This window comes from Camelus ferus, chromosome 11, assembly GCF_009834535.1.
Source record: "Camelus ferus isolate YT-003-E chromosome 11, BCGSAC_Cfer_1.0, whole genome shotgun sequence".
In the NCBI taxonomy this organism is placed as follows: Eukaryota; Metazoa; Chordata; class Mammalia; order Artiodactyla; family Camelidae; genus Camelus; species Camelus ferus.
Window position 1 is genome coordinate 74,994,437 of NC_045706.1, and position 23,402 is coordinate 75,017,838.

A 23,402-nucleotide genomic window follows, 5' to 3' on the forward strand; every position below is an offset into this window, starting at 1 on the left:
TAAAATTTGCTGAAGCCATCTGTCTTTTGTTGGAGGAAGCAATTTAGCCATAAGTTGTAGCTACTGTTTTAACAGGTTTACAAATAGTTAGGGCGGATCTGGCACAGGCCCAAGTAACCAGTTGGACCCGTGTGTACTAATTTAAGATCCCCTGCTGGGAGGAAACTTGCCTTAGATCTCATCAGGCTTTGCCGTTTGCAAGGTGTCAGTTAAGGTAACCAGAATAGAAGACGGCGAACTCAAAGGATAGGCAGGTGGGACTGACACTTACCTGTGCCAGGTGTGTGCATAAACGTGTGGAAACCAGTTTTAGTGGGCTGGAATATTTTTGTGCTCAGCCTGCCTCAAACTCAGAAAGATCTGAGCCTCAATTATCATGTTTTGCTGTGGACAGTTACTAAGAGGGAGGTCATTTATCAACTCATCTTGTGTAATTTATGGCAAACCCTTCTGTCAGTCTTGACAGCATTTATGATTCTCTGACCCTCTATTCTGTATATTGATAACTCTTTCCTTACTCATTAGCTCCCTTCCGTGCGTGAAGGTAAACTCTGGGAAGGGAGCCCTCCCATCCTGTTTGCAGCTGTGTTTCCAGTGTCTCCGGCAGTGTTTGGCACGTGGTCAGTGTGGATCAGGTGTTTGCTGCTTGGAGGGACCTGATACTGTAGGAGACAGTCTTTGAATGTTGAAAACTTAGAGCAGGAATCAGGCTCGAGGGCCAAATCCAGCCAGCCGCCAGTTTTCGTGAATCAGGTTTTGTCGGAACACAGCCACGCTCCCCCGTCTTCATATTCTTTGTGGCCGCTTTGCCCTGTAACTCAGGCTTGAGCAGTTTTGACCTAGACCACACAGTCCAGGAAGCCTAAAATCTACTCTCTGGTGACACACAGGGCTGGCTTTAGCGTGGACCTTGAGATCTGCAGACCCGGCTGTCTTTTCTGGCCACTTAGCTGTGATTTAAGCTGAGACTGGACTTGACTCACTGGAAAAAAGATAGCTGATTCCTGTCTCAATGAACGGTCCTTAACATTCACTGAGATGAAGCCCCAGATAAACACTCAGGACATTCGCTGCTGTCACGAGCCTTGTGTGTTTGACAGCATGTCACCTGTTGTCAGCACCTGTATTTGGAGGTGACTGAGGCCCAGCCTTCCCCGTGTAGACTGGAAAGTACCTGGCGTTTCCTCTTCTCTGTGTGCTCTGCACCTCCATCTAGTCCTTCCTACTGTGACCCCTGCATTTAAAATACGGATTTCAGAAATACTCATTGTGTTATTATCATAGCAGCTACGAAAGCTGCATTTCCAGACGTCAGAACACAGTTTAATTTGGGGGGATTCTACTTCATTTAAATTAAAAAGAGAAAAAATAGCATAATTTCTACTTATGATTGTACTTTCATAAATACTTCCCTTTAAAAGGCACCAAAACAATAAAGCAGTGAGAATACCACCTACGGCTGTAAGCTAATGGAAAAATTATACCCATTATTTTTCAGAAAACTAATCAATTCTTTTTGAACATTTGGAAAATACAAGAATATAATGAATTGATTGAAATTATATATATATTCCCACTACCCAGAGAAAAATTGGACTTTTAATGTGTTTTTGTCTCATCTACAGGATTGAGATGTAGAGATAATTTTCTGTTGCCATCTTTGTAACTTAATATTATGTTGTCCTAAGTCATAAAACATTTTAAACATAACTTTTGATATTTGTATCAATTTTACATTTTGAGAAGTGTTAGTCTTTCAGAAAAGTGCAAGAAAAGTACCATGAACACCTGATACTCTTCACCTGGAATCACCAGTTTTTAAATTTCACCATATTAGTTCTGTCTCCCTCTACAGGTTTATTTTGGTGAGCCCCAAACATGATTTTTAATGCCTGCACATACTTAGCCTTGTGTATGTATCATAATTAACCATTCTCTTATTCTGGATATTTAATTTCTTCTACCTTTTTTTTTTCCGTTTTAAATTTAGTTTAGTGAGCATCCCTGTCAAGCACTGTATATACAGGATCTCATTTTTAAAACCATGGCTCCATGGGGTAGAGATTAAAGAAGAAAGGATTAAAGCTTAGAGAATTTAAGTGACTTGCCAGAAAGTGGCGGAGCTAAGACTTGAATCCAAGTCTCTTGGATCTCAAACTCTCTGTCCTTGGGCGTTTCGTAGAAGTACCTGCCTGCCCTCTTCTTCTGCAGAATCTTCCCACTCCCATCTCTCTGCTCTTCCTCTGTTCTTGGTACTCCGTTTTCTCAGATAGGTCAGTAGGTGACTTGGGTATGACTTTACCACTTGTCTTCCCAGCTCGTTAGACTGTGAGAACCTCTTGGCTGAGGTCTGTGTGTTCCTCACCCAGTGTCCCGAGTGTCTGGCACACAGTAGCTGCTTTCTAAATATCTGTTGGATAAAGAAGTGAATAGTTGAAAGTGTCTTAATGCAAATGACTTAATTGCTCATCCTCAGTCCTTGCTAATTTTATTAGCAAGACTTCTGGTCCCGAGCTCACTGCACACTCACTAGCCAAGAACTTCCACAACTTGAGGAACATGTGGTCTGGACCATTTCGTATCCACGTCACTCTTACACATTTCTATCTGAGAAAGATGTAGGTATATCCCAACTTATTAAATGAGTATTTTTACAAAGACTGTCACTTGTTTTCATAATAAAATAAAGATTCGTTGAAAAAAATTGTTAGCTTGAGAGACATAAAAAGAGAGGAAAAAAAGTATTAAAAATCCCACTACTCTGAAACTTTTTTTGATTAAAAAAAACCTTCTGGTGTTTTCACATGTTTAAAAATAAACCATATGTTACATCTTTCTTTCTTGAAATACTGTTTGCTGTCAATATTTTCCTATGTATTAATGAACCTTTGAAAGCCAGATTCTCAAAAGCTAAATAGTATACCATCTCAAGGAACAGAAAAACATACATTTATTGTCCCAACAATATTCTGTGATTGTAAACATAGCCAGAGTGAACAGTTTAGGACATAAATCTTGTGCACAACACTAAATACTTGATTTTTTAGATGAAAATATATCAAACATACACAAAATTTCCAGATACTAATATAACAAACACCCACAGGTCTACTGTAGAGATTTTTTAGGGATCCAATAAGTTTGCTTTTAGGGTAGGAACTCCTTCTACATCTAAAGTGGTAAAAGAAATAACTGTTCAGCCTCTGAGGAGATGTTTCTATCTTGGTATCCCCTAGTTCGTGTCACATGAGTGCGACATTTGCCAGTTTGTGCACATGCAGTTCCAGCTGTCTCAGGTCTATTGAGTTTATCCAGTCCTTCTCTCTGATTCCTTCGGGGACACTTAAGACAGCTTTCCTTGACTGCTACGCCCAGAGCTGGCGCAGCTGCAGACACAGCTGTGGCTCTTTCATTTTAGCTAGAAACTCATCCCTCGCACTTCCTTGAACCCGGCGGGATGTGTTCGTGCTTCCGGGTTGGTAGCATAGTTACACGACTGTTTCTTTAAATATATGCTGATGACACGAGCTGCGTGAGACCATCATGAGTTATCAGGTGTAATTTGTATCGTCTTGTGCTGTTTTGAGGGTTATACATTGCTTTTACTGCCACTGATTTCAACAGTGGAAGAAATAGAAATCGTAATGGGAGAAATTTGTCAGCTTATTCTCAGGATCCCTTGCTTTTTTAATCTACAAGTTAGATCCTCTGATTTGTGGTCTGCATTCCAACACTGACCTTGGTTATTGCATTGAGTACTTGAACTTTCCTGTAAAATAGTATAGAAGGAAATGAAGATTACATAGATACACCCTCTGCTGAAAAATGTCATCTCATCCCCTTGCCAGACAATTAACAGAGTGAATGTAGTTTCCCCTTGTTCTTTAACAGTGGAAAGGTCAACTAGCCCTGCTACACACTGAAATATTTTGTTTCTTCTTTATTGCTCATTGCTGTTGCTTTTGACTTAGTTTCTTATTTAACTTACTCTTTGATTTCATCGTAACTATTTATGTTAATCGTGCATTGTCCTGCGTAATCTGTAGTGTCAATGACATTGAAGGGGAAGGGACAGACGGAGGAGATTCAGTGGGATGTTGGCAACGACTTCCAAATATTTCAATTTTTTTTCCCGAAGCTTAGCTGTAGGGTTCCCCAGGGAGAAAAGAGCAAAACTCTCTTCAAAGATCAAAAGCAACTATAAGTGAATTAAAACCTTTATAAATATTGCCTCCAATCCTTTTTTCTTTGAGGTACATGCAAAGAAATCTAGCTCAGCGGTGTTGGTGTTTGCAATTTCAAGCCCTCTTCTATCTCATTTTCCCCCTCCGAGAGAGGCACGCGCACTTCTGCGCAGGCTGCGGAGTGGGGACCTCCTCCTGTGGCCATGCACCCTGAGACCCTGGAGGACTAGGGGCTGCCTAGCAGCTACCTCACAGAAGTCCAAGGGGAAAGAAGGGGCCCCTGGGCCACATTTAATGAATTCTGATGCCAAGGGCACATCCCGGTCTTCGGAGCCTGGCGTTGAATACTTACTGTTAGTGGTCTCTTTATCCTTGCTTTTGCCTCAGGGTGACGGCTCTCACAAAGGGAAGACTTCTGGAGCAACACTTTTGATAATTCCATACCAGAAGGCTCTTATGCTAACGATACTGTTTTTTTCCCTTCTTCCCAGGGTTCATACCAGTGTGTAGCCTCGGAGTGGCTCAGGTGGGCAGGATGAACTTCGGAAAGGATGTCAGCACCTTGAAATACTTCACCATCTGCGGCTTACAGGAGGGCTATGAGCCATTTGCCGTTAATACAAACAGGGAGGTTACCATGTGGCTGAGCAAGAGGCTCCCTCAGTTTCTCCAGGTTCCATCGAACCACGAACACATTGAGGTTTGCTTGTTCTTTAAAGATCAGACCGTTGCCCAAAACCAGGAGAGGGAGTTCCTCCTTGTTGACAGTTATTGTCTCTCACGTAAATGATGGCTCTGGTGTGCCACACTGTGGTGGACTCTCAGGACAGGTACTTTATGAGAGGCTGATGAGGCTGACTACCTGCAGTTCACCTTGAACAACTTTGGGGCTAATCTGCATATAATGTATAGGCCTCTGTATCCATGGATTCAACCAGTCATGGCTTATGTAGTGCTGTAGTATCTAGTACTGAAAATCCCTGTGTGTAAGTGGGTCCACACAGTTCAAACCTACCCGGTTCAAGGGTCAACTGTACTTAATTGTTTATATGTATATACATATACACCCACACACATATATATGTGTGTGTATATATACATATATAGAATAGAATGTATATATATGTATGTATAGAATGTCAGGTTCACTTTGAATTTATGCGGTTATGATATGAATTTCCCAAACCATCTTCTGAGTTAGAAGCAGAGGCTCCGAGTGTATCTGGGACATGGTAACCCTCATGCGTAATGGTCTCATTTGCGAAATTGTGCCATGGGTGGGCCATGTTTGGATTCTTCAAGAGGTGATGCACATTAGGGGTTTCAGAGTCAGGAATCGACAGTGATTAGATTTGAACGATGGCATCTTCATTTGCTAGGTGACCAGGATAGACGGCACCATAGACAGCTCCCCGTGTTTAAAGGTCACTCAGAAGTCATTTGGCTCCCAGAACAGCAGCACGGACATCATGTTCTACCGCCTGAGCATGCCCGTCGAGTGCGCGGAGGTCTTCTCCAAGACTGCGGCGGGCGGCATCCCGGGCGCCGGCCTCTTTGGGCCCAAGAACGATTTGGAGGATTATGATGCAGATTCGGACTTCGAGGTTCTCATGAAGACAGCTCATGGCCATCTGGTGCCAGATCGAGTGGACAAAGACAAAGAAGCTGCAAAACCGGAGTGTAACAACCACAAGGATTACGCTCAGGAAAAGCCCTCTCGTCTGAAACAAAGGTCACTGATATGAGCAAAATGATTTTAAATACATGGTTGTCATGCGGGGTCACAGCAGAGTATAACAGTGGGTGAGAGATTTCCAAGTTCAGTTCCTTCTTCCTCTTCCTCCTCCCTTCTGGACAAAGGATTCCATAGAAAACAGTAAAGCAGCCTGTTTGCCATCCAGTTTGTTACCAGTGACAATCTATCCTAAGTTACTTTTTAATGAATTTTTTATTGTGGTTAAAAACCATAGAATTTACCATTTTAACCATTTTTAAGTGTACAGTTCAATAGTGCTGAGTATATTCACATTGTTGTAAAACGGATCTCCAGAACTTTTTCGTTTTGCAAAACTGAAACTCTACGCCCATGAAACTACTTTCTTCTTCCACCACCTCCCCCTACCCTACCCCCAGTAATCATTTTACTTTTTGTTTCTATGAATTTGACTGCTTTAGATATCTCTGTACATGGAATCACACAGTATTTGTCTTTTTGTGACTGACTTGTCTCAGGTAGCATAGTGTCCTCAAGATTCACGTGTGTTGTAGCAGGTGTCAGAATTCTCTTCCTTTTTAAGGCTGAATAATATTCCACTGTATGTATATACACCACATTTTTTGTCCATTCATCCATTGATGGACATTTAGGGTGACTCCACCTCTTGGCTATGGTGAACAGCACTGTTATGAACATGGTTGTACAAATATCTTTCCAGAACCCCACTTTCGGTTCTTCTGGTTACATACCCAGAAGTGGGGTTGCTGGTAGTTGTCTGTTTGAATTTTTGAGGAACCTTCGTGTTGTTTTCCCTAGCAGTTGCACCATTTCACAGTCTCCTCAACACTGCTCAAGGGTCCCGATTTCTCCACATTCTTGTCAACCATGTTACTTTCTGGTTTTCTGACAGCTGCCATTCTCGTGGTTGTGAGGTGATACTTCACTGTGGTTTTGATTTGCATTTCTCTGATGATTAGTGCAGTTGAGATCTTTACACGGCTTGTTGGTCACTTGTGAATCATTGTTAGAGAGATGTCTATTCAGGTTCTTTGCCTGTCTTTTGATTGAGTTATTTACTTTTTTGTTGCTGAGTTGTAGGAATTCTTTATGTATTCTGGATATTAACCCCTAATGAGACATATAATTTGTATTTTCTCCCAAGGGTCGGTTTTTAAGGTACTTATTTTTACATTATTGGTTGAAACTTAAAGAGTTTCTAAGTAGAATAAGAAGGCTACTTATTTTAGCATCTTTTCTTACACTCAATCTGAATTTCTCAACTTCAGCCCTATTACCCTCGAACAAATAATTATTAGTTGTAAGAGTCTGCCTTGTGCATTAAAGTTTTGTTCGCAGGTCCCTGGCCTCCACACACTAGACACCAGTGCCCCCTACCTGAGTTGTGACAATTGAAAACATTCTGGATATTTCCAGATGCTCTCTTGGGAGCTCAGCAGAGCTGACAGCCACTTTGCTGAGTTAATCGTATGTGTGTGTTTGAGATAGCCGGAAGGTGGTAATGTCGCTCCCTGATCTTCTGTACATTTCAGATTTCTGCTCAGGAGGACAAAGCCAGATTACAGCACAAGCCATTCCGCAAGACTCACTGAGGACGTCCTTGCCGATGACAGGGATGACTACGACTACTTGATGCAGACGTCCACGGTATGAGCTGCAGCCCTGTCATCCGACTCTGTGTGTCTGTCATTGCGCTTTGCGTTTCAAATAGTTAACTTTGGTACATAATACTTAGCAAGCTGATGATAAAAATAACAACTCACTTGTATTTTGGGGACTGAGAAGTTGGAAAGCGTATACATGTTCTGATGGATATTGTGCAGTAAGAGCCACGTTAGGAACAATACGCCCGAGTGGCACCTTACTCCTGACCTTGCTCTCTGCTTTCTGGGCAACGTTTTAATTGGCCACTTAATTCTTCCAGGTACATTTTGTGATTTCCTTCATCTCAGTGATGTGCCTGAAAGGTCATTGATCATACTTTGTGAACGGTCAAGGATTAATGTCTGCCATTTAAAATTTTCAAAACACTCCTCATAAAATGCCAAATAGGAAAAAATATATAGCTTTGTCTCTTGAAGAGTTGCCCATGTTTGAAGTTGACTTCCACATATTAGATCTGAACTAATTTCAGATTTTAAGTTGCTTTTAAGGAGTCAAAATAGTATATGTTAGTGATAGGAAGAGCAGAGCCTATTCAGAGAGGTGGGTGACAGGTATAAAAACTCTAGCCTAGGGGAGTGCCTTCGTGCAAGCTTGAAGAATTTGAAGCCTGCCTGCCTCGGGAGTTGATGATTTGTTACGTAAGCGTGCTGTGTGAGTGCCCGCCCATACGTACGTACCTGGAAGTTTAAGAAGCCTCAGGTCACGCTGTGCTCAGAGAGCCTGTTTTCTTTCTCCAGTTATGTCTGAAATACTTCAGGAGCTCTGTCTTAAGACTTTCCTTCTTTTGCAGTGTCAGTCTTTTGTGCCTATAACATTTTAATTTAGGCAAAATGGTTTTTTTTAACAAAGACAGAATCCATTTATTTGATATGTATTGTGCCAAGCCAAGTAATGTATGCAGAAAACATTAGAAGTGTGTGGAGTTCTTTCAATTATGTTAAAGCACTGGCTTTGAATCACTCTTTGAAAGACAATGTGTATCGCTGCTGAAAACATTTATTACACACTGTGGTCATTTTCATTAGGCCACACGATTTTAAAGACATATTCTTAGGCAATTTTAAGACCTTGCAAGTCAAAGTTTTGTCTCTTTGTTTTGCCAACACCTGGTGTTGCTTTCTCAACAGTACTATTACTCAGTGAGAATCTTTCCTGGACAAGACCCCACTAACGTCTGGGTGGGCTGGATTACATCAGATTTCCATCAGTACGATACCGCCTTTGACCTGGACAGAGTTCGCACAGTGACCGTGACTCTAGGAGATGAAAAAGGAAAGGTGCACGAAAGGTTGGTTTTCCTCAATGTTTTACAGGAATGACATCTGACAGAAATGTTGATAAACCTAGGCTTTTTTTTTTTCCTCTTGGACTTCATGTCCAAGATAATACTCTGTCTATAGGAACAATGTAATCATTAATGTCGGTGTCCTTTTCTGTTACTCATACAAGCCGGTAAAGAATCTGAATGTGTTAAAAGTGAAAACCTCTCGAAGAAAGAGCAGTGCATCTTTTGGGGGTGGTAACCATATGTCCCCGCAGGTGACACTGCACAACCAATGACGTGGGCCACCGCCACTTAGCCTTTGTTTGGGGATTGCAGATGGGGTGAGTGTGAGGTGTTCAGCCCATGGCCCGATGTGCATCCGGGGCACTGGTTTTGTGGTGGGAAGAAAACGGCGAAGACAGTGTGGGCTGGTGGTTCAGGCCAGGTGGACCGAGGGGCAGTGGGTTCTTTCCTCAGCTTTGCCGTTGACTCGCTGTGTGGCTTAGGGTAAGTCACTTCCACTTTCTGTGCCATCCTTTTTTTATTTTGTAAAACAAACCAAATTCAAACCCAACCTTCAAAACAGAGACGAAGGCCATCTTCCTTGCAGAACAAGAGAAGACCCGGCCTCCTACATCAGCCTTTGTGCCCGTGCACCCTCTCTGATCTGCTGGGACAGGTCTCACAGGACGAGCCCCTCCTAGGCTTGCTTTTCTTTTGTTCCTGCACCATCACTCTTGGTGACCGGAAGCTCGGTCTCCTCCTGCCTTCAGACTTTGACACCTGAACCGCCATGAACTTGAGGTGGCGGCAGTGTTAGGAGGTAACTCAGTCTAGGGCTGGGATATCTGACTGATGGTTTTGGTGCAGGAAATACAGGCTGGGGGAGGTCGCTGAGGCTCCTGTAAGTGGTGTGCGGAAACGCATCCAACATGTGACGATACGGAAACTGACTCTACCTCAGCCTTCTTGCTCTTTTCCTCCTGTTTTCTTGGATTTGGCTTTTTTGCCAGCCTTGTGAGTACGTGCGCTGGGTGGTGGCAGAGAAGGAGTAGCAGGCCAAACTCAGGTCACGTCAGCTTGCCGCTGTCTCTGGTGAGGGTGAAACCGAGGTGGGGCTCTGTGCTAATATCGCAGATTTTGTGCACATCCTGGTGAAGTCTGTCTCTCATAACGGATCGCCAGGAATTCTCCATAAAGGGGCATCACATTAGCCAGACTTCCTCAGTGCTGAGTGGCTCGTGTGGAATTTGACTGAGGACTCTGACAGTGTCGGGAATGAATGCTTCTCATCTCAGAACGAGTGGTTCAGGGAAAAAACCTATGAGAAAGAAAATTACCAATTTGGATAATTATTAAATAGTTAAGCTTGTCAGAACCTCAAAAAAAGGTCCAGTGTGGTCTGAGTTTTTGGAGGGAGGGTGCAGGTCAGTTCTTCCTCGGTTCCAGCCTGTGGGCCTGTCCTGCCCCGGGTGGAGCTGAGAGGCTCAGGAGACCTGATTCAGAAAGCCCCCTCACGTCAATGGAGTTTTGCTCAAGAATCGCAGACCTGGGCGCACTGTGCACCTCCCCCACGTTGGCAGGAGCTTGTTGCCTGCACAGCACACCTTAGGTTTAGTTTGCAGGATGCACATGCTTTCCGGTAGATCCCTGGTCGTACAAAGAGAAATGTGATTTTTTGTTTTTGGTTTTTTCCTGAAATTCAGCATCAAACGCAGCAACTGCTACATGGTGTGTGCAGGCGAGAGCATGAGCCCGGGGCAGGGGCGCAACAGTAATGGCCTGGAGATCGGCTGCGTGGTGGACGCGGCCAGCGGGCTGCTCACCTTCACCGCCAACGGCAAGGAGCTGAGCACCTACTACCAGGTATGCGCCGGCGCGTACGATAGAAGGAGAGGAAAACAAATGAGTTCGTGATGGAGTTTTACTTCTGTTCAAATAATAACAGCACCAGCCCCTCAGAGCCAACAATCACGGCTCCAGAGGTGCTTGCGTGGTAACGGAAGGGGCCACTCCCAGTAACAGCTGAGAGGGGGTCTCCCTGTGACAGGAAGTCTTCTTCTGAAAGTGTTCTTTGGGTGCTGTGGAGAAAATACAGCTTCTTAGTGTTCCTGCTGTACTAATATTATTAAATTCGCTTGTTTATTTAAGGTGGAGCCAAGTACAAAGTTATTTCCTGCCGTTTTTGCACAAGCTACAAGTCCTCATGTCTTTCAGTTTGAGTTGGGAAGAATAAAGGTAAGAGAGACTCCCTCCTGGTATCATATTTGGGTTGTTTTCTGTTAGGAAATAGCACGCACTTCTTAAATGAATTCAGCATTTCATTAGTACTGGTATTAATCACATGAATGATTCTTTAAGAGGAGAGTTGCCGTGTTTGAAAATTCTGTACTCTCTTTCAGGTCACCAGGGTAACATAATTAATTAAAAGGGTCTCATTGGTCATCATAAATGTTACTCAATAAAACTAGGCTTAGACAGAACAAAAATGCCAAATTTCACACAGCTGAGAGACCACTGGACTCACAGGCGAGCTGGAAGTGATCGTCAAGGGCTGAGACTGCTGTGCGGTGGTGGGCGCTGCCGGGGTGGCACCACTGACACTCTGGGAACAGAAGTGAGGGAGCAGCTAGGCAGGATGGGATGGTCAGGCAGAGCTGAAACAGGGGTGACATTCAGGTCGATTCTTAAAAGAGCAAATCTCAAGGTGCCTTTGCTAGAAGAGGGCATTCCAGACAGGGGGCGAGAGAGTGCCCACACACAGGGGAGAGGGTGCTGAGGGTGAGGGAGCTCAGTGTCGTGTGGCACGGGAAGCCCTCTGGGCTTGGCTGGAGGTTCATGGGGCGGAGGGTGGACCACGACCGAGCTGGAGAGGCTTTAAAGATACTGACTCCATAGACGGTGCTGATCCGCTGGAAACTTGAAGTCGGGGGTTGAGGATAAGCAAACCTGTTTGGGAAGAATATGTTGGTCATGAAGTGGAGAAGTACCTGCTCTCGCAAGAATGAGAGCAGCAGTAATAATCAGGTGCCAACAATTTGACACTGTCTCCAGGGGAGGAGATGGGGAGATTGGTGGCAGTTGTAACAGACAGAGTGGTGAGTGAGGAGATGCTTTAGGGAGAAATTAACAGAACTTGTCAGTGAATTGGGTTAATAGGATTTGTTGAGGAATTGGATTCAGTGCTCACGGAGAAGAGTCAGGGATTCATTTAAATATTATTAGTTTGGCCAGTGAAGGGAGACTAACATCAATGAGCAGAAGAGCTGGCTGAAATTCAGGAAAAGGAGTTGAACTGAAATTTGCGATTTTGAACACTGAGCCATCGGGCACAACTCAGGGTGCATATCGGGGACCCTGGACATGTTCCTTACACCGCGTGAGCTCGTTTCTACCTTTGTACAGTGAGATTCTGGCAGCCACAGGAAAGCCAGTGTGATATGGACTAAAGGCACCCGTGACTTAAGAAGGAGGGCTTTAGTGACCTTGCCAGAAAAACACCAGCACAACGATGGAGAAGCCAGATTATGAAGTTCCTATTAGTATTCAAGATAGAAAGTGAGAGAAAGGAGGCAGCAAGGTTGGCAACTTAAAAAAAAATGAAAATTTGACAGAAAAAGTGGTAGCTTCTCCGAACCCAAACTCTAATACTGGTCTATTTGACTTTTCCATTTGGGTGTCTTATTGCAAACTGGGTATGTCCAAAACTGGACTGCTGACCACCCCTCCCCACTCCTCCTGACCTGCTTTATCCCGTCTCCCGGGATCTTCCCTAGTCCTCAGACCCAAAGCCTTGCAGTCATCCTTGGTGACTCCTTTACATCCCGCGCCCCAGTTCCCTCCCCAGCAAATCCTCCACCTTTGACCTGCCTCCCCGCCATCTGGCTGGTCAGACCCTCCAGGAGCCTCTGATTGGTCCTCACCCATCTGCTCATCAGAGAACAATCAGAGTGACCATCATTGTTTCAGATTGTGTCCTTTCACTGCTCGAAACCCTGTTTCCCTGGGAAGAAGAATCAGAGGTCTCTGAATGGTTCTCAAGTTCTGAACGATGGGACATCTTGTTCCCCTGTGGCTTCAGCTCATCCTGCCCCACCTCCACTGTGGCACAGCCACACTGGCCTCCAGCTCTTTCTCAGACTCGCAGGCAGGCTCCTTCCTTGGGTTCTCTGCATGGACAGTCCCCCTGCATGGAAACTTCTTCCCCCGCATATCCACATGGTTCTTCCCCTTTGGGTCCTTCTTTGGATGTCATCTGCTCAGTGACACCCATTCTGAGCACCCTGGTTATTACTACTGTCCTGCATTGTGATTCCCCTATCCTGTTTTTTTGTTTTTTTCCCCTCCATGACCTCTTTTCTAATACGCTGTTTTATTTACTTACTGGTTTTTATTTTATGTCTCCCAAAAAAAGGAATGGAAGCCACATGAGGGTAGGGATTTTGTCTGTTTTGTTCACCGATATATTCTCAGTGTCTGGTACGGTGCCTAGGGTTTTTCCCCCAGTAGAAGAAGAGAGCAGGAAAATAGCTTGAGGACGAGGCAGTCTAAATCATGTGACAGAGAAGGTTCTAGAGAGGGAGAGACTGGCGGTCATGCAGGAAGAGGAGACAGTTGATTTTTTGGTCCAGGAGAGGCGGGCAGGGGTGGCATCTTGATCATAAATGAATGAATCAGCTTTGGCAGGCAGAGACTTCTCCTTCCCTGAGACCAGACTGAAGGAGTTAGATGGCTGAAGATACGTGTTGGAGGCAGAGGAAGGTGCAGGGGAAGGAGTGGTGTGCGTTAACCCTGATTGATTCTGCTTTCGCGTTTGATAGTCGGGATTATCTGCTGAGCTGTTTCTGGTGTACTGCTGGTTACTAAAACCCGGCAAACTGACGAGGAGTGAGTGGGTAGGTGGTGTAAGGATGAGGTGGGTGACAGGACAGACAGCGAGAGAGGGAGAAAGCCAAGAGGATGTCACCTCTCTTTAGGGAGGTCTGGCCCTGAAGGTAGCTAAGACTTGCCAGTGTCCTTGAGGGCCTGGCTTGGTAGAGAAATAAGAAGGGCACATGGTCGTGCTCACTTGCTCTCACGTTCTCAGGGCGCTGTCGGGTGTGTGGGCAGGAAACCGCCGCGGGTGTGCCTGCCCTAACGCTTGTCCTCTCAGGAACCGTTCCACCCAGTTTCTCTTGTTTTCGTATGGACTTTGCCCCACGTGCAGTGTCTCTTACTTTCACCATCTCTTTCCTGTACAGAACTCTGGTGCTTGCTCTCCTAACCCCAAGGAGTGTTCTCAGTTAATTCTTTCTCCGCTTCTCCACCTCCTAGAACGTGATGCCTCTCTCAGCGGGACTGTTCAAGAGTGAGCACAAAAACCCGCTGCCGCAGTGCCCCCCACGCCTCCATGTGCAGTTCCTGTCCCACGTCCTCTGGAGCAGGATGCCCAACCAGTTCTTAAAGGTCGACGTCTCTCGAATCAGCGAGCGCCAGGGCTGGCTGGTGCAGTGTGTGGAACCCTTGCAGTTCATGTCTCTTCACATCCCGGAGGAGAACAGGTCAGCCCGAGCATCCTTCCTGTCTGCTGGGGACCCTCCCCCTCAGACCGCTGCCCAGGGGCCCCGGGCTGGTGCCGGGGAAGCACAGCTAGGTTTGAAACATACCTGAGCTCTTGTGGCCGCAGAGACATTATTTTGCACATTCCACGTTTAAACCTGTGTCTTAGCCACTTCGTCACTGAAGCAAATTACACTGCAGTTGCAAAGGCGATCTGATGTTTTGTTTCTTTCCTGACTTTTGTTTTACTCGTGAGGACAACAGCAAGTAAAAATTCCGGTAAGTCCAACGGCAGTCTGACCTATGACTTAGCTGAGTAAGACAGCACCTCGGGACTGTACCGCAGTGGAGACAGCACCTCGGGACTGTACCACAGTGGAGACAGCACCTCGGGACTGTACCACAGTGGAGATGGAATCACGCAAGTCAGTTAGTTCAGACCCTCCTTTGACAGGTGTGAGGAGCTGAGACTAAGAATCGTTAGTGAAAGTGCAGACACCACGAGGGCCTGGGAGACAGGTCTGTACGCATTCCAGGCAGTACAGTGATCACGTAAAGTAGGAGAAATACCCAAAAGGAGCTTTGTCTGTGATTTTCAGTTTTTCTACATGGTAGCCAGTCAAGCTGCAGATACTTCGTTTTAGCAGTTTCATTATCAGTAAGGGGTGAGTTCCTAAGTTTGGGACCGAGATTTCCCTCCCAAAATATCATGCGGAAGTTAAGTCACTAAGTGAAAACACGGCATGAAAACAATGGAAAGATACACATATTTGTTGTCCTTCTTATATTTTAAGTCTTTAATCTTAAAATTGTTGTAGGAGCTACGCTCACTTTTATATATTTTGAAATGCTTGGCATTTTTCTTTTCTTTTAATTCCTTTAAAGTTTACCCTGTGTTTTGGAAAACAGTTAGTTCCTCAAAAAGTTAAATACCGAGTTACCGTACGACCCAGCAGTTCCACTCCTTGGTATATACCCAAGAGAAATGAAGACCTGCCCACACAAAAATGTGTACGTGAACTTCATCGCAGCGTTATTCCCAGTAGCCAAAAAGGGAAACAGCTCAAATGCCCAGCAGCTGATTCAAGGCTAAATAAAATGTGGTAGATCCGCACCGTTATTGTTTGGCAATGAAAAGGAGTGGCGTCCTGGTACGGGCTGCAGCGTGGACGGTGCTCCAGAACAAGAGCCTGTGGTGTCAGTAGTTACACTGCTGCCACGCAGCACGGGGCTCCGTCTACATGAGAAGCCCCCAGAAGCAAGTCTGTAGACAGAGAAAGTAGAATCACGTGTGCTTAGGGGGAGGCAAGGGCGTGGACCGGAGGGCCGACTGCTGGTGGGTACTACTGGGCTGTCCCTGGGGGATGAAAATATTCCAAACTTAGGCTGTGGAAGTGGTTGCACAGTTCCCTTAATATACTGAAACTATTGCATGATTTGTTCTAAATAGGTAAAGGATGTAGTATGTGAATTATATCTCAATAAAGATGTTTCAAAACAAAAGAAAGCCAAAGAAAAATTAATCTGGCCAGGTGAATCTTTAGATAATTCCATTTTATGTAAATTTCACATGAGAAAAGTCTTACTGGAGTTTTGCATCTGATGTTTTTTAAAATAAAATTACTCAGCAACCAAAAGAAACATTACATTTGGGGAGGAATTTTTCTTTGTGAGGGAAAATATTATATTAAGCAGAGAATTTTAAGGTTGTGATGTAATACGTTGGCATGCTGTAGTCAGAAACCCGACATATGCTTGCCATGGTAATTTATCATTTATGTTAATTAGTGATGGAAGATGTAGAAGGTCACAGTGGTACCGACCAGTGTCCTTGGTGTCCTTAGTCAACAGAAACTAATAAGGGGCCAGAGAAGAAATTCGGGCAGGGCTTTGCTGAGACTCATGCTGTAGCACAAGGGAGTGAAAACAAGAAACAGGTGCCGTTGCTCACTCCCTGAGCGGGGGGAGCTGGTCCCTAAATGGAGTGAGGGTGGGTCGGTGGGTGGGGCCGGAGGGGCGGCTTCGGTGGTCTGCTCACCCCCTTGGTGGTGCTGTGTGCAGGGATCATACGTGGTACTCCGCTTTTGCTCCCGGCACCTAGAAGTGGCAGTTGGGTTTTTCGTCTTTTTGTATCTTGTTCATAATTCACCCCAAATAGGCATACATGGAGTATAATTTTATTTTATAGTTTCTTTGTGTTCTGTTGCTCGAGGAGGAGGCATTTGTGCGGATGCAAGCTCTGTAGCACCAGGTCCCAGGTCCAATGTTTTAAAAGCACCAGTGGTTGGACATTTTCAACATAAAACTCTATGTGGAAGGAAGTTTATAAAACATCTAAAGATGATTTTTTTTAGAAATAAATCTATGCTATCCTTAAACATGTCATACAACTAATTTGAAAAAGTGTTTCCATAATTTTTTTTTAGTGTTTTTGTTTTGTTATTTATTTAATGAAGTGTAGTTGATTTACAATGTTGTGTTAGTTTCTGGTGCACAGCAAAGTGATTCAGTTTCATATATATAGAGAGAGATCTATTCTTTTTCTGATTCTTTTCCATTGTAGCTTATTACAAGATATTGGGTATAGTCCCCTATGCTGTACAGTAGGTCCTTGTTGATTATCTATTTTATATATAGTAATGTTTGAGGTCAACCAGGCACATAGATTTCTCCTCCGATTGAGGTTATTGTAAATATCGGTGCTACGTCTCCGTCCCCAGGTCTGTGGACATCCTGGAGTTGACCGAGCAGGAGGACCTGCTGAAGTTCCACTACCACACGCTCCGGCTGTACTCGGCGGTGTGTGCGCTGGGGAACCACCGCGTGGCCCATGCCCTGTGCAGCCACGTGGATGAGCCGCAGCTGCTCTACGCCATCGAGAGCAAGTATATGCCCGGCCTGCTGCGCGCCGGCTACTACGACCTGCTGATTGACATCCACCTCAGCTCCTACGCCACCGCCAGGCTCATGATGAACAGCGAGTTCATCGTCCCCATGACGGAGGAGACCAAGAGCATCACGCTGTTCCCGGACGAGAACAAGAAGCACGGCCTCCCGGGCATTGGCCTCAGCACCTCGCTCAGGCCGCGGATGCAGGTGTCCTCCCCCAGCTTCGTGAGCATCAGTCACGAGAGCTACCAGTACAGCCCTGAGTTCCCGCTGGACATCCTCAAGGCCAAGACCATCCAGATGCTGACAGAGGCAGTGCGAGAGGGCAGCCTGCACGCCCGGGACCCCGTGGGGGGCACCACTGAGTTCCTCCTCGTGCCCCTCATCAAGCTCTTCTACACCCTGCTCATCATGGGTGTCTTCCACAGCCGGGACCTCAAGCACGTCCTGCAGCTCATCGAGCCCAGCGTGTTCAAGGAAGCTGCTGCCCCTGACGAGGAGAACGAGGTGCTGGAGGGGGAGCCCTGCGCCGAAGACCCCAAGCCCGACGGAGCCACGGAGGAAGAAGCCAAAGGGGGTAAGAGGCCCAAGGAAGGTCTGCTCCAAATGAAACTGCCCGAGCCAGTTAAATTGCAGGTAATCAGAGAAAAAGATTGCAGTGAATTTCAGAACCTGTTAACATGGGCCTTGCTCTCTTTCTCTGTGTATGTGTGTCTCTGCTCCTGTGTGAGGGTCGCTCTTCATAAAATTAACTAACCTCCTGTTGGGCTTGGGGGCATGCCCTCCAATTTTCTTGCATTGGGAATGGAATTAATGAATTTTCCAATTGATTCAATTGGCTGTCGTGCATGAAAGATACATTTCATACTTTTGTCAAGGTGGTTTCCTTGGTCAAGCATGTCTGCCTGTCCTGCACCTGTGCAAGTGTGTGTGGCGCTGTTCCTTTCTGTGTGTGTGTGTGTGTGTGTGTGTGTCTGGAAGGAGCACAGGAGATGGGTTTTGTCCTGCCAGCTGTCCTCCTCCGCCCTCCTGTTCCTCAGCAGTTTCCTGGTGTCGCCCCTTCTTTCCGAGGCTGCATGCCACCTACATTTTGCTGGGACGCTTGAAATGCAAGGCTTTCCCCGCCTCTCTCCCCTCCGCCCCCTCCCACCTCAGGACACCTGCTCACCAGCAGGTGCGCCCAGGCTCATACCGCAGGGCTGTACTGGCTGTGCCCGTTTCTGAGGGAGTGGGGACTCGGCCCCGAGGCCTCTGTTGTTCATCAGCATCACTTCGACGCTCGTGTCTCTGACGCCTATTTTCCTCTTCATTCCTCCGGCAGCCTCGGTTGAGGGCTTCCTCTGACCAGGCACTGGGTGCCGGCTAAAAGCAGCTCACAGTCTCGCGGAAACAGACGCTTATTTATATATTTATGGTAAAATATCTTCTTGCTAATCGCATTAAATGCACTGAAGGCAAATAATGGGTTTCTAGAAGAGAGAAAATCTCACCTGGAATACAGTTAGGGGTCCAAGCTGGAGACTTGCAAGCCGAGGTCTGGCTGCTGAGTGTAGCTCTGCACCCGTGGAGAGGAGGGAGGGGTGTCCCAGGACCTTTCCGCACATCAGCTGGAGGGGCGGGGTGGAGGACGGGCAGAAGGCACTTCTTACAGAGTCTGGCTCTTTGCTAAAACCAGCCATACGACGAATTTTGAATTTTATTCTCAGTTCAGTTAAAACCATGGAGGAATTTTAGCAGGATGATTTTGTTCTAAGATCTCAGTGTAGCTGCTGCGAGGAAGATGGGTAAGGGGAGGATGATGGGGTGGTCCAGAGCCCACGTGGTTGGGAGACTGCCACCTGGTCCCCCTGAGGGGCCGCTGCATACACTGGGGTGGGACAGAGCAGGTGGAGGGGGATGTGCACCCTGGGCTCCCTCGGAGCCGGCGCCCACAGAAACGGCAATGTCGTGGGTGGTGACATCCGGGCTTTTGAAGTCCTCCTAAACACTGCTGTGTATTGATAGCACCATTGGTATAAAGGGTACTTCAACGTTTTCCTAACTTGGGCAGAACCTTCTCTGGAAGGCATGTTTCTACCGATGCACTGTGTCTGTTAAAAATCCTTTTGGCTTCTGGTAAGACAATACCCAGCTAACCATTTAATGAATAAGCAAGAAAACCACTTAATCAACTTACTTGCAAAGTCTGGAGGTAGACAGTTCTGGAATTAATACAGTAGCTCAGGAGTGTCTTCAGGAACTCAGATCTTAGTGTCTTTCTGTGATCTTCAGTTTATGGTTTTTATACTAAACTATGTTACGTCATTCTTCCTCTAGTGATCATGTCACTAGCCATTTTGAAAAGAGGATGTTCTAGTCTGTTATTAATGATGCAGACTCTTTCGCAGAAGACCCCTTGCAGACTTCTCCTCCTCATCTCATTCTCTAAAGCGCCTGTAGCTGCAGAGGAGGCTGGGACAGTAAGTGCTCATCAAAGGGACATCAGCGGGAACTTGCCATTCTGGCTTAGACAGATGACACTTCATTCCCTGGGACTGAGCACACTGCTGTCTTCATAAAGTCAGGGTTCTGTTAATAAAGGAGAAGAGTTGACAACTGAGCGTGTCTGCCACGAGCTTGGATTTGATGCACATTCACTAGTTAAAGATTCAGAAATTAAATGTGATGCCTTTTTGTCTTTTTAGATGTGCCTCCTACTTCAGTACCTCTGTGACTGCCAGGTCCGGCACCGGATAGAAGCCATTGTGGCCTTTTCTGATGACTTTGTAGCCAAGCTCCAGGACAACCAGCGGTTCCGCTACAACGAGGTCATGCAAGCCTTAAACATGTCGGCTGCCCTCACAGCCAGGAAGACAAAGGAGTTTCGATCACCACCTCAAGAACAGGTACAGGAGCGAACTGAAAATCCTTTCTATTCACTTTGGATTTCGGTCCATTCAGGTTCCAAACGTTGCAAAATTATAGCACAAGTTGCAAGTGTATTTTTTTCCTGTTCTCTTTAAGCTAGCTAAATAAGTTCATTTAGTCAGTGTTTGTGGTTTTACCAAAAGAATCCACTTGGTTGGTTTAAACAAACGAGCAACTTGTTAAGAGGTATCGGGGTATTCTGGTCTCTGTGAGGAAACCAGTGGGCCAGATGCGGAGGTTCTTAAATAGGAATAATATCCCAGCACAGGTGGGTCGTCTGTGCAGGCGCAGCACCACCCACCTCGTGGAACCCTGACTCCTAGGACTCAGTGCTGGATGCTTTTCCTTTTGTTCCTCTAGGAAGAACCCAGTGTCACTGCCAGCAGTCTTGCAGGAATACTCATCACCTGTTTGTGGTTCTTCCTCTGATTGCTCATCTCCAAACCCAGGTCTCCCTAGGGTGCGGCAAAACCAAAAGCGTATGCCTAAACCCAAGCATGAGCAAGTCCAGGACAGTGAGCTTTCTGGCACCTGCTCCGGGATGGGTCTCTTGTGGGGGGACCATCAAATGCAGCTGTGGTATCAGAGGTCTGACTGACGGAGCTCGTCTTCAGTATCTGACTGTGCCTTCCCTCCGTATCCAAGATGCCTTTGAATGAAAGCATTTAGGAACTAATTGCAGAATTTATTTTTTTCTCACCAGAGTGTAATTGCTTTGAGGGAAGGGACATGGAATTTTGTTTACTGATACAAACATTTATTGAGCAGAGAATAAGTCCAGCCTCTCCCAGGTGAACTCCATTTGTTAAACTGCTCTTGGGAGACTTCTGCTTCTGGAAAGGTGGAGTACATGTGCCTTTCCTGTTGTTCCTTCTAAGTCCACCTGTAACCCGGGACATTACATAAAAGACAACAGCAGAAGACTGAAAGATAGGGAGAAGGAAGACTGGCTGCGGGACTCAGCACCCAAGGGATGATGCGGTGGTGAGTTCCCGGGTTTTCTTTTTGCCTCATCTGTCGCAGACTTGGAGCTAACAAAGCCGGCAACCCAGAAACGCCAGAAATGCCAATGGGCATAGACAAAAAAAGCTCTCCAAGCGCCTTCTCCATCCAGCCAAAGGAGTGGAAAAGCTGTCTGTTTTTCTAGCAAGACAAAACTTTTAGGTATTGACCATAGGACTCCAACCAACGCCACAGTAACCCTGTGCCCTACTCCCTTCTCAAACCAGCAGACACTGAATGGGGAGCTTAGACCTCTACTCTGACCAGGCTGGGACTGGAGGGAGCTGGGGCTCTGTCCCCACTGGTGCGAATGAGGCCTACCGCCTCCAAAGTGTCAGTAGAGGCCAGGGTGGGGTAAGTACCAAGGCACTCTTACCCTTCCCAGTCCGGGCTGTATATGAGTTCACGTCCTGTGGGGAACTGGATCTCCCAGCCTCTCCCAGCAGGAACAAGGTCTTCTCTCTCCTTCACAGACATCAGGTGGAGAAATGGACTTCCACTCCACCTGGCGATAAGGAGGCACCCAAGCCCCTCTCTGGCTTGGTGGTGTCAGAAGAAGCCAGAAGTTTAAATAAGAACCAAAGTCTCATAACATAATATCGAAAATGTCCAGGTAACCAAAAGATACCAACTCTGAGATGACAAAAAAAGACAGAGAGAGAGAGAGAGTTGCAGCAAAACAAAACTATCTTATCTATCTATCTATGACATAAAGAAGAACCAAATGGAGATTTTAGAACTGAAAATATAGTATCCAGAATAAAAACCTCCCATGGATGGATTTAACAGCAGAATGGTGGGGACAGAGAAGAGAATCACTGAACTGAAGAGAGAACAGTAGAAATTACCCAGCCTAAAAAACAGAAAACAGAGTGAAACAAAAAGTGCCTCAGGGACCAGTGCAAATACAGCAAAAGAGCTAACATTCGTGGTCTTGGATTTCCAGAGGGATAGGAGAGGGAGTGAACTGAAAAAATAATGGCTGAAAACCTTTGAATTTTGACAAAAGATGTAAAGAAAGAGATTCTAAAAACTGAGTAAACCCTGAACAGGATACCCTCAAAATCTAAATCAAGACGTATCACAGTCAAACTTGTGAAACCTAAAGATACAGAAAGAAGTCTTGAAATCACTGAGACAGAAATGACACCCATGCAGGAAAGACAATGTGAGTGGCAAGGGTTCTCCTCAGAAAGACAGAAGCCAGAAGGAGGCGGCACAGCGCCCTTCAGGTGCTGAAGGGAAGGCCCTGTCCAGCCTGCATTCCACATGCAGTGAAAATGCCCTTCACGAATGACGGGAACACCAGCACTTTCTCAAATGAAGGAAAGCTACCAGAATTTGATCACTCCGAAAGAATGCCTAAAGGAAGTTCTTTAAATAGAAAGAAAATGACAAAAGAAGAACATTTCGAAGATCAGGAAGGAAGAAAGGACAACACAAAGTATAAAATACGACTCTACTTAATGCAATTTCCTTCTCCTCTTGAGTTTTCTAAATTCTGTTTGGTGGACAAAGCAAAAATAGTAACTGTCTAATGTGTTCTAAATGTATGCATAGCAAATATGTAAGGCAGCTGTGTTTTAAATGGAGAATAAGGGACATAAAGGAAGCTACTGTTTCTATACTTCATTTAAACTGGTAAAATGTTGATACCAGTAGACTGAGATGAAAATTAAGTATATATAATATCCAGGGCAACCGCTGAAACAGCTGTGCAAAGAGGTCCACTGAAAATACCATGGATAATTCAAAATGGAATCCTAAAAACAGTTCAAGGAACTCACAGTGCATTGTGAAAAATAAATCAGAGAGAACAAACAGAAAACGAGTAAAATGGTAGACTTAAATCATAGCGTTAAACAGTAAATTCATGAAGATAAATAATCCAGATACACCAAGTAAAAGACAGAGATTGACAGGCTGAGTTTTAAAAAGTTGACCTAACTATATGCTCTCTACAGGAAACTCACTTAAAAATGTAATGCTGTAGACACGTTGAAAGTAGAAGGATGATAAAAGATGTGTCATGAAAAATTAATCAAAAGAAAGTAAGAGTGACTGTATCAGAGCAAAGAAAATTGTCAGAGACAGACAGGAACATTACACAGGGGTACAAGGTGAATCCACCAAAGAGACAAATGTGGATGTGCCAGACGAGGGAGCTGCAAGCATGTGAGCTCAACACAGATAGAACCGAAAGGAGGAAGAGACGAAC

At 45.5% G+C, this 23,402-nt stretch overlaps 1 protein-coding gene across 1 annotated transcript in view; it reads left to right on the forward strand.

Annotated features, from left to right (window-relative positions):
- RYR2 (ryanodine receptor 2) overlaps positions 1 to 23,402 on the forward strand; it is a 543,213-nt gene that overhangs the window by 345,507 nt on the left and 174,304 nt on the right. Inside the window, exons 30-38 of the mRNA XM_032491926.1 lie at positions 4,676 to 4,884; positions 5,564 to 5,916; positions 7,452 to 7,566; positions 8,712 to 8,872; positions 10,555 to 10,714; positions 11,000 to 11,086; positions 14,162 to 14,388; positions 17,107 to 17,911; positions 19,960 to 20,160. Of these exons, the coding sequence (XP_032347817.1) occupies positions 4,676 to 4,884; positions 5,564 to 5,916; positions 7,452 to 7,566; positions 8,712 to 8,872; positions 10,555 to 10,714; positions 11,000 to 11,086; positions 14,162 to 14,388; positions 17,107 to 17,911; positions 19,960 to 20,160 (2,318 nt within the window). The remainder of the gene's footprint in view (positions 1 to 4,675; positions 4,885 to 5,563; positions 5,917 to 7,451; positions 7,567 to 8,711; positions 8,873 to 10,554; positions 10,715 to 10,999; positions 11,087 to 14,161; positions 14,389 to 17,106; positions 17,912 to 19,959; positions 20,161 to 23,402) is intronic.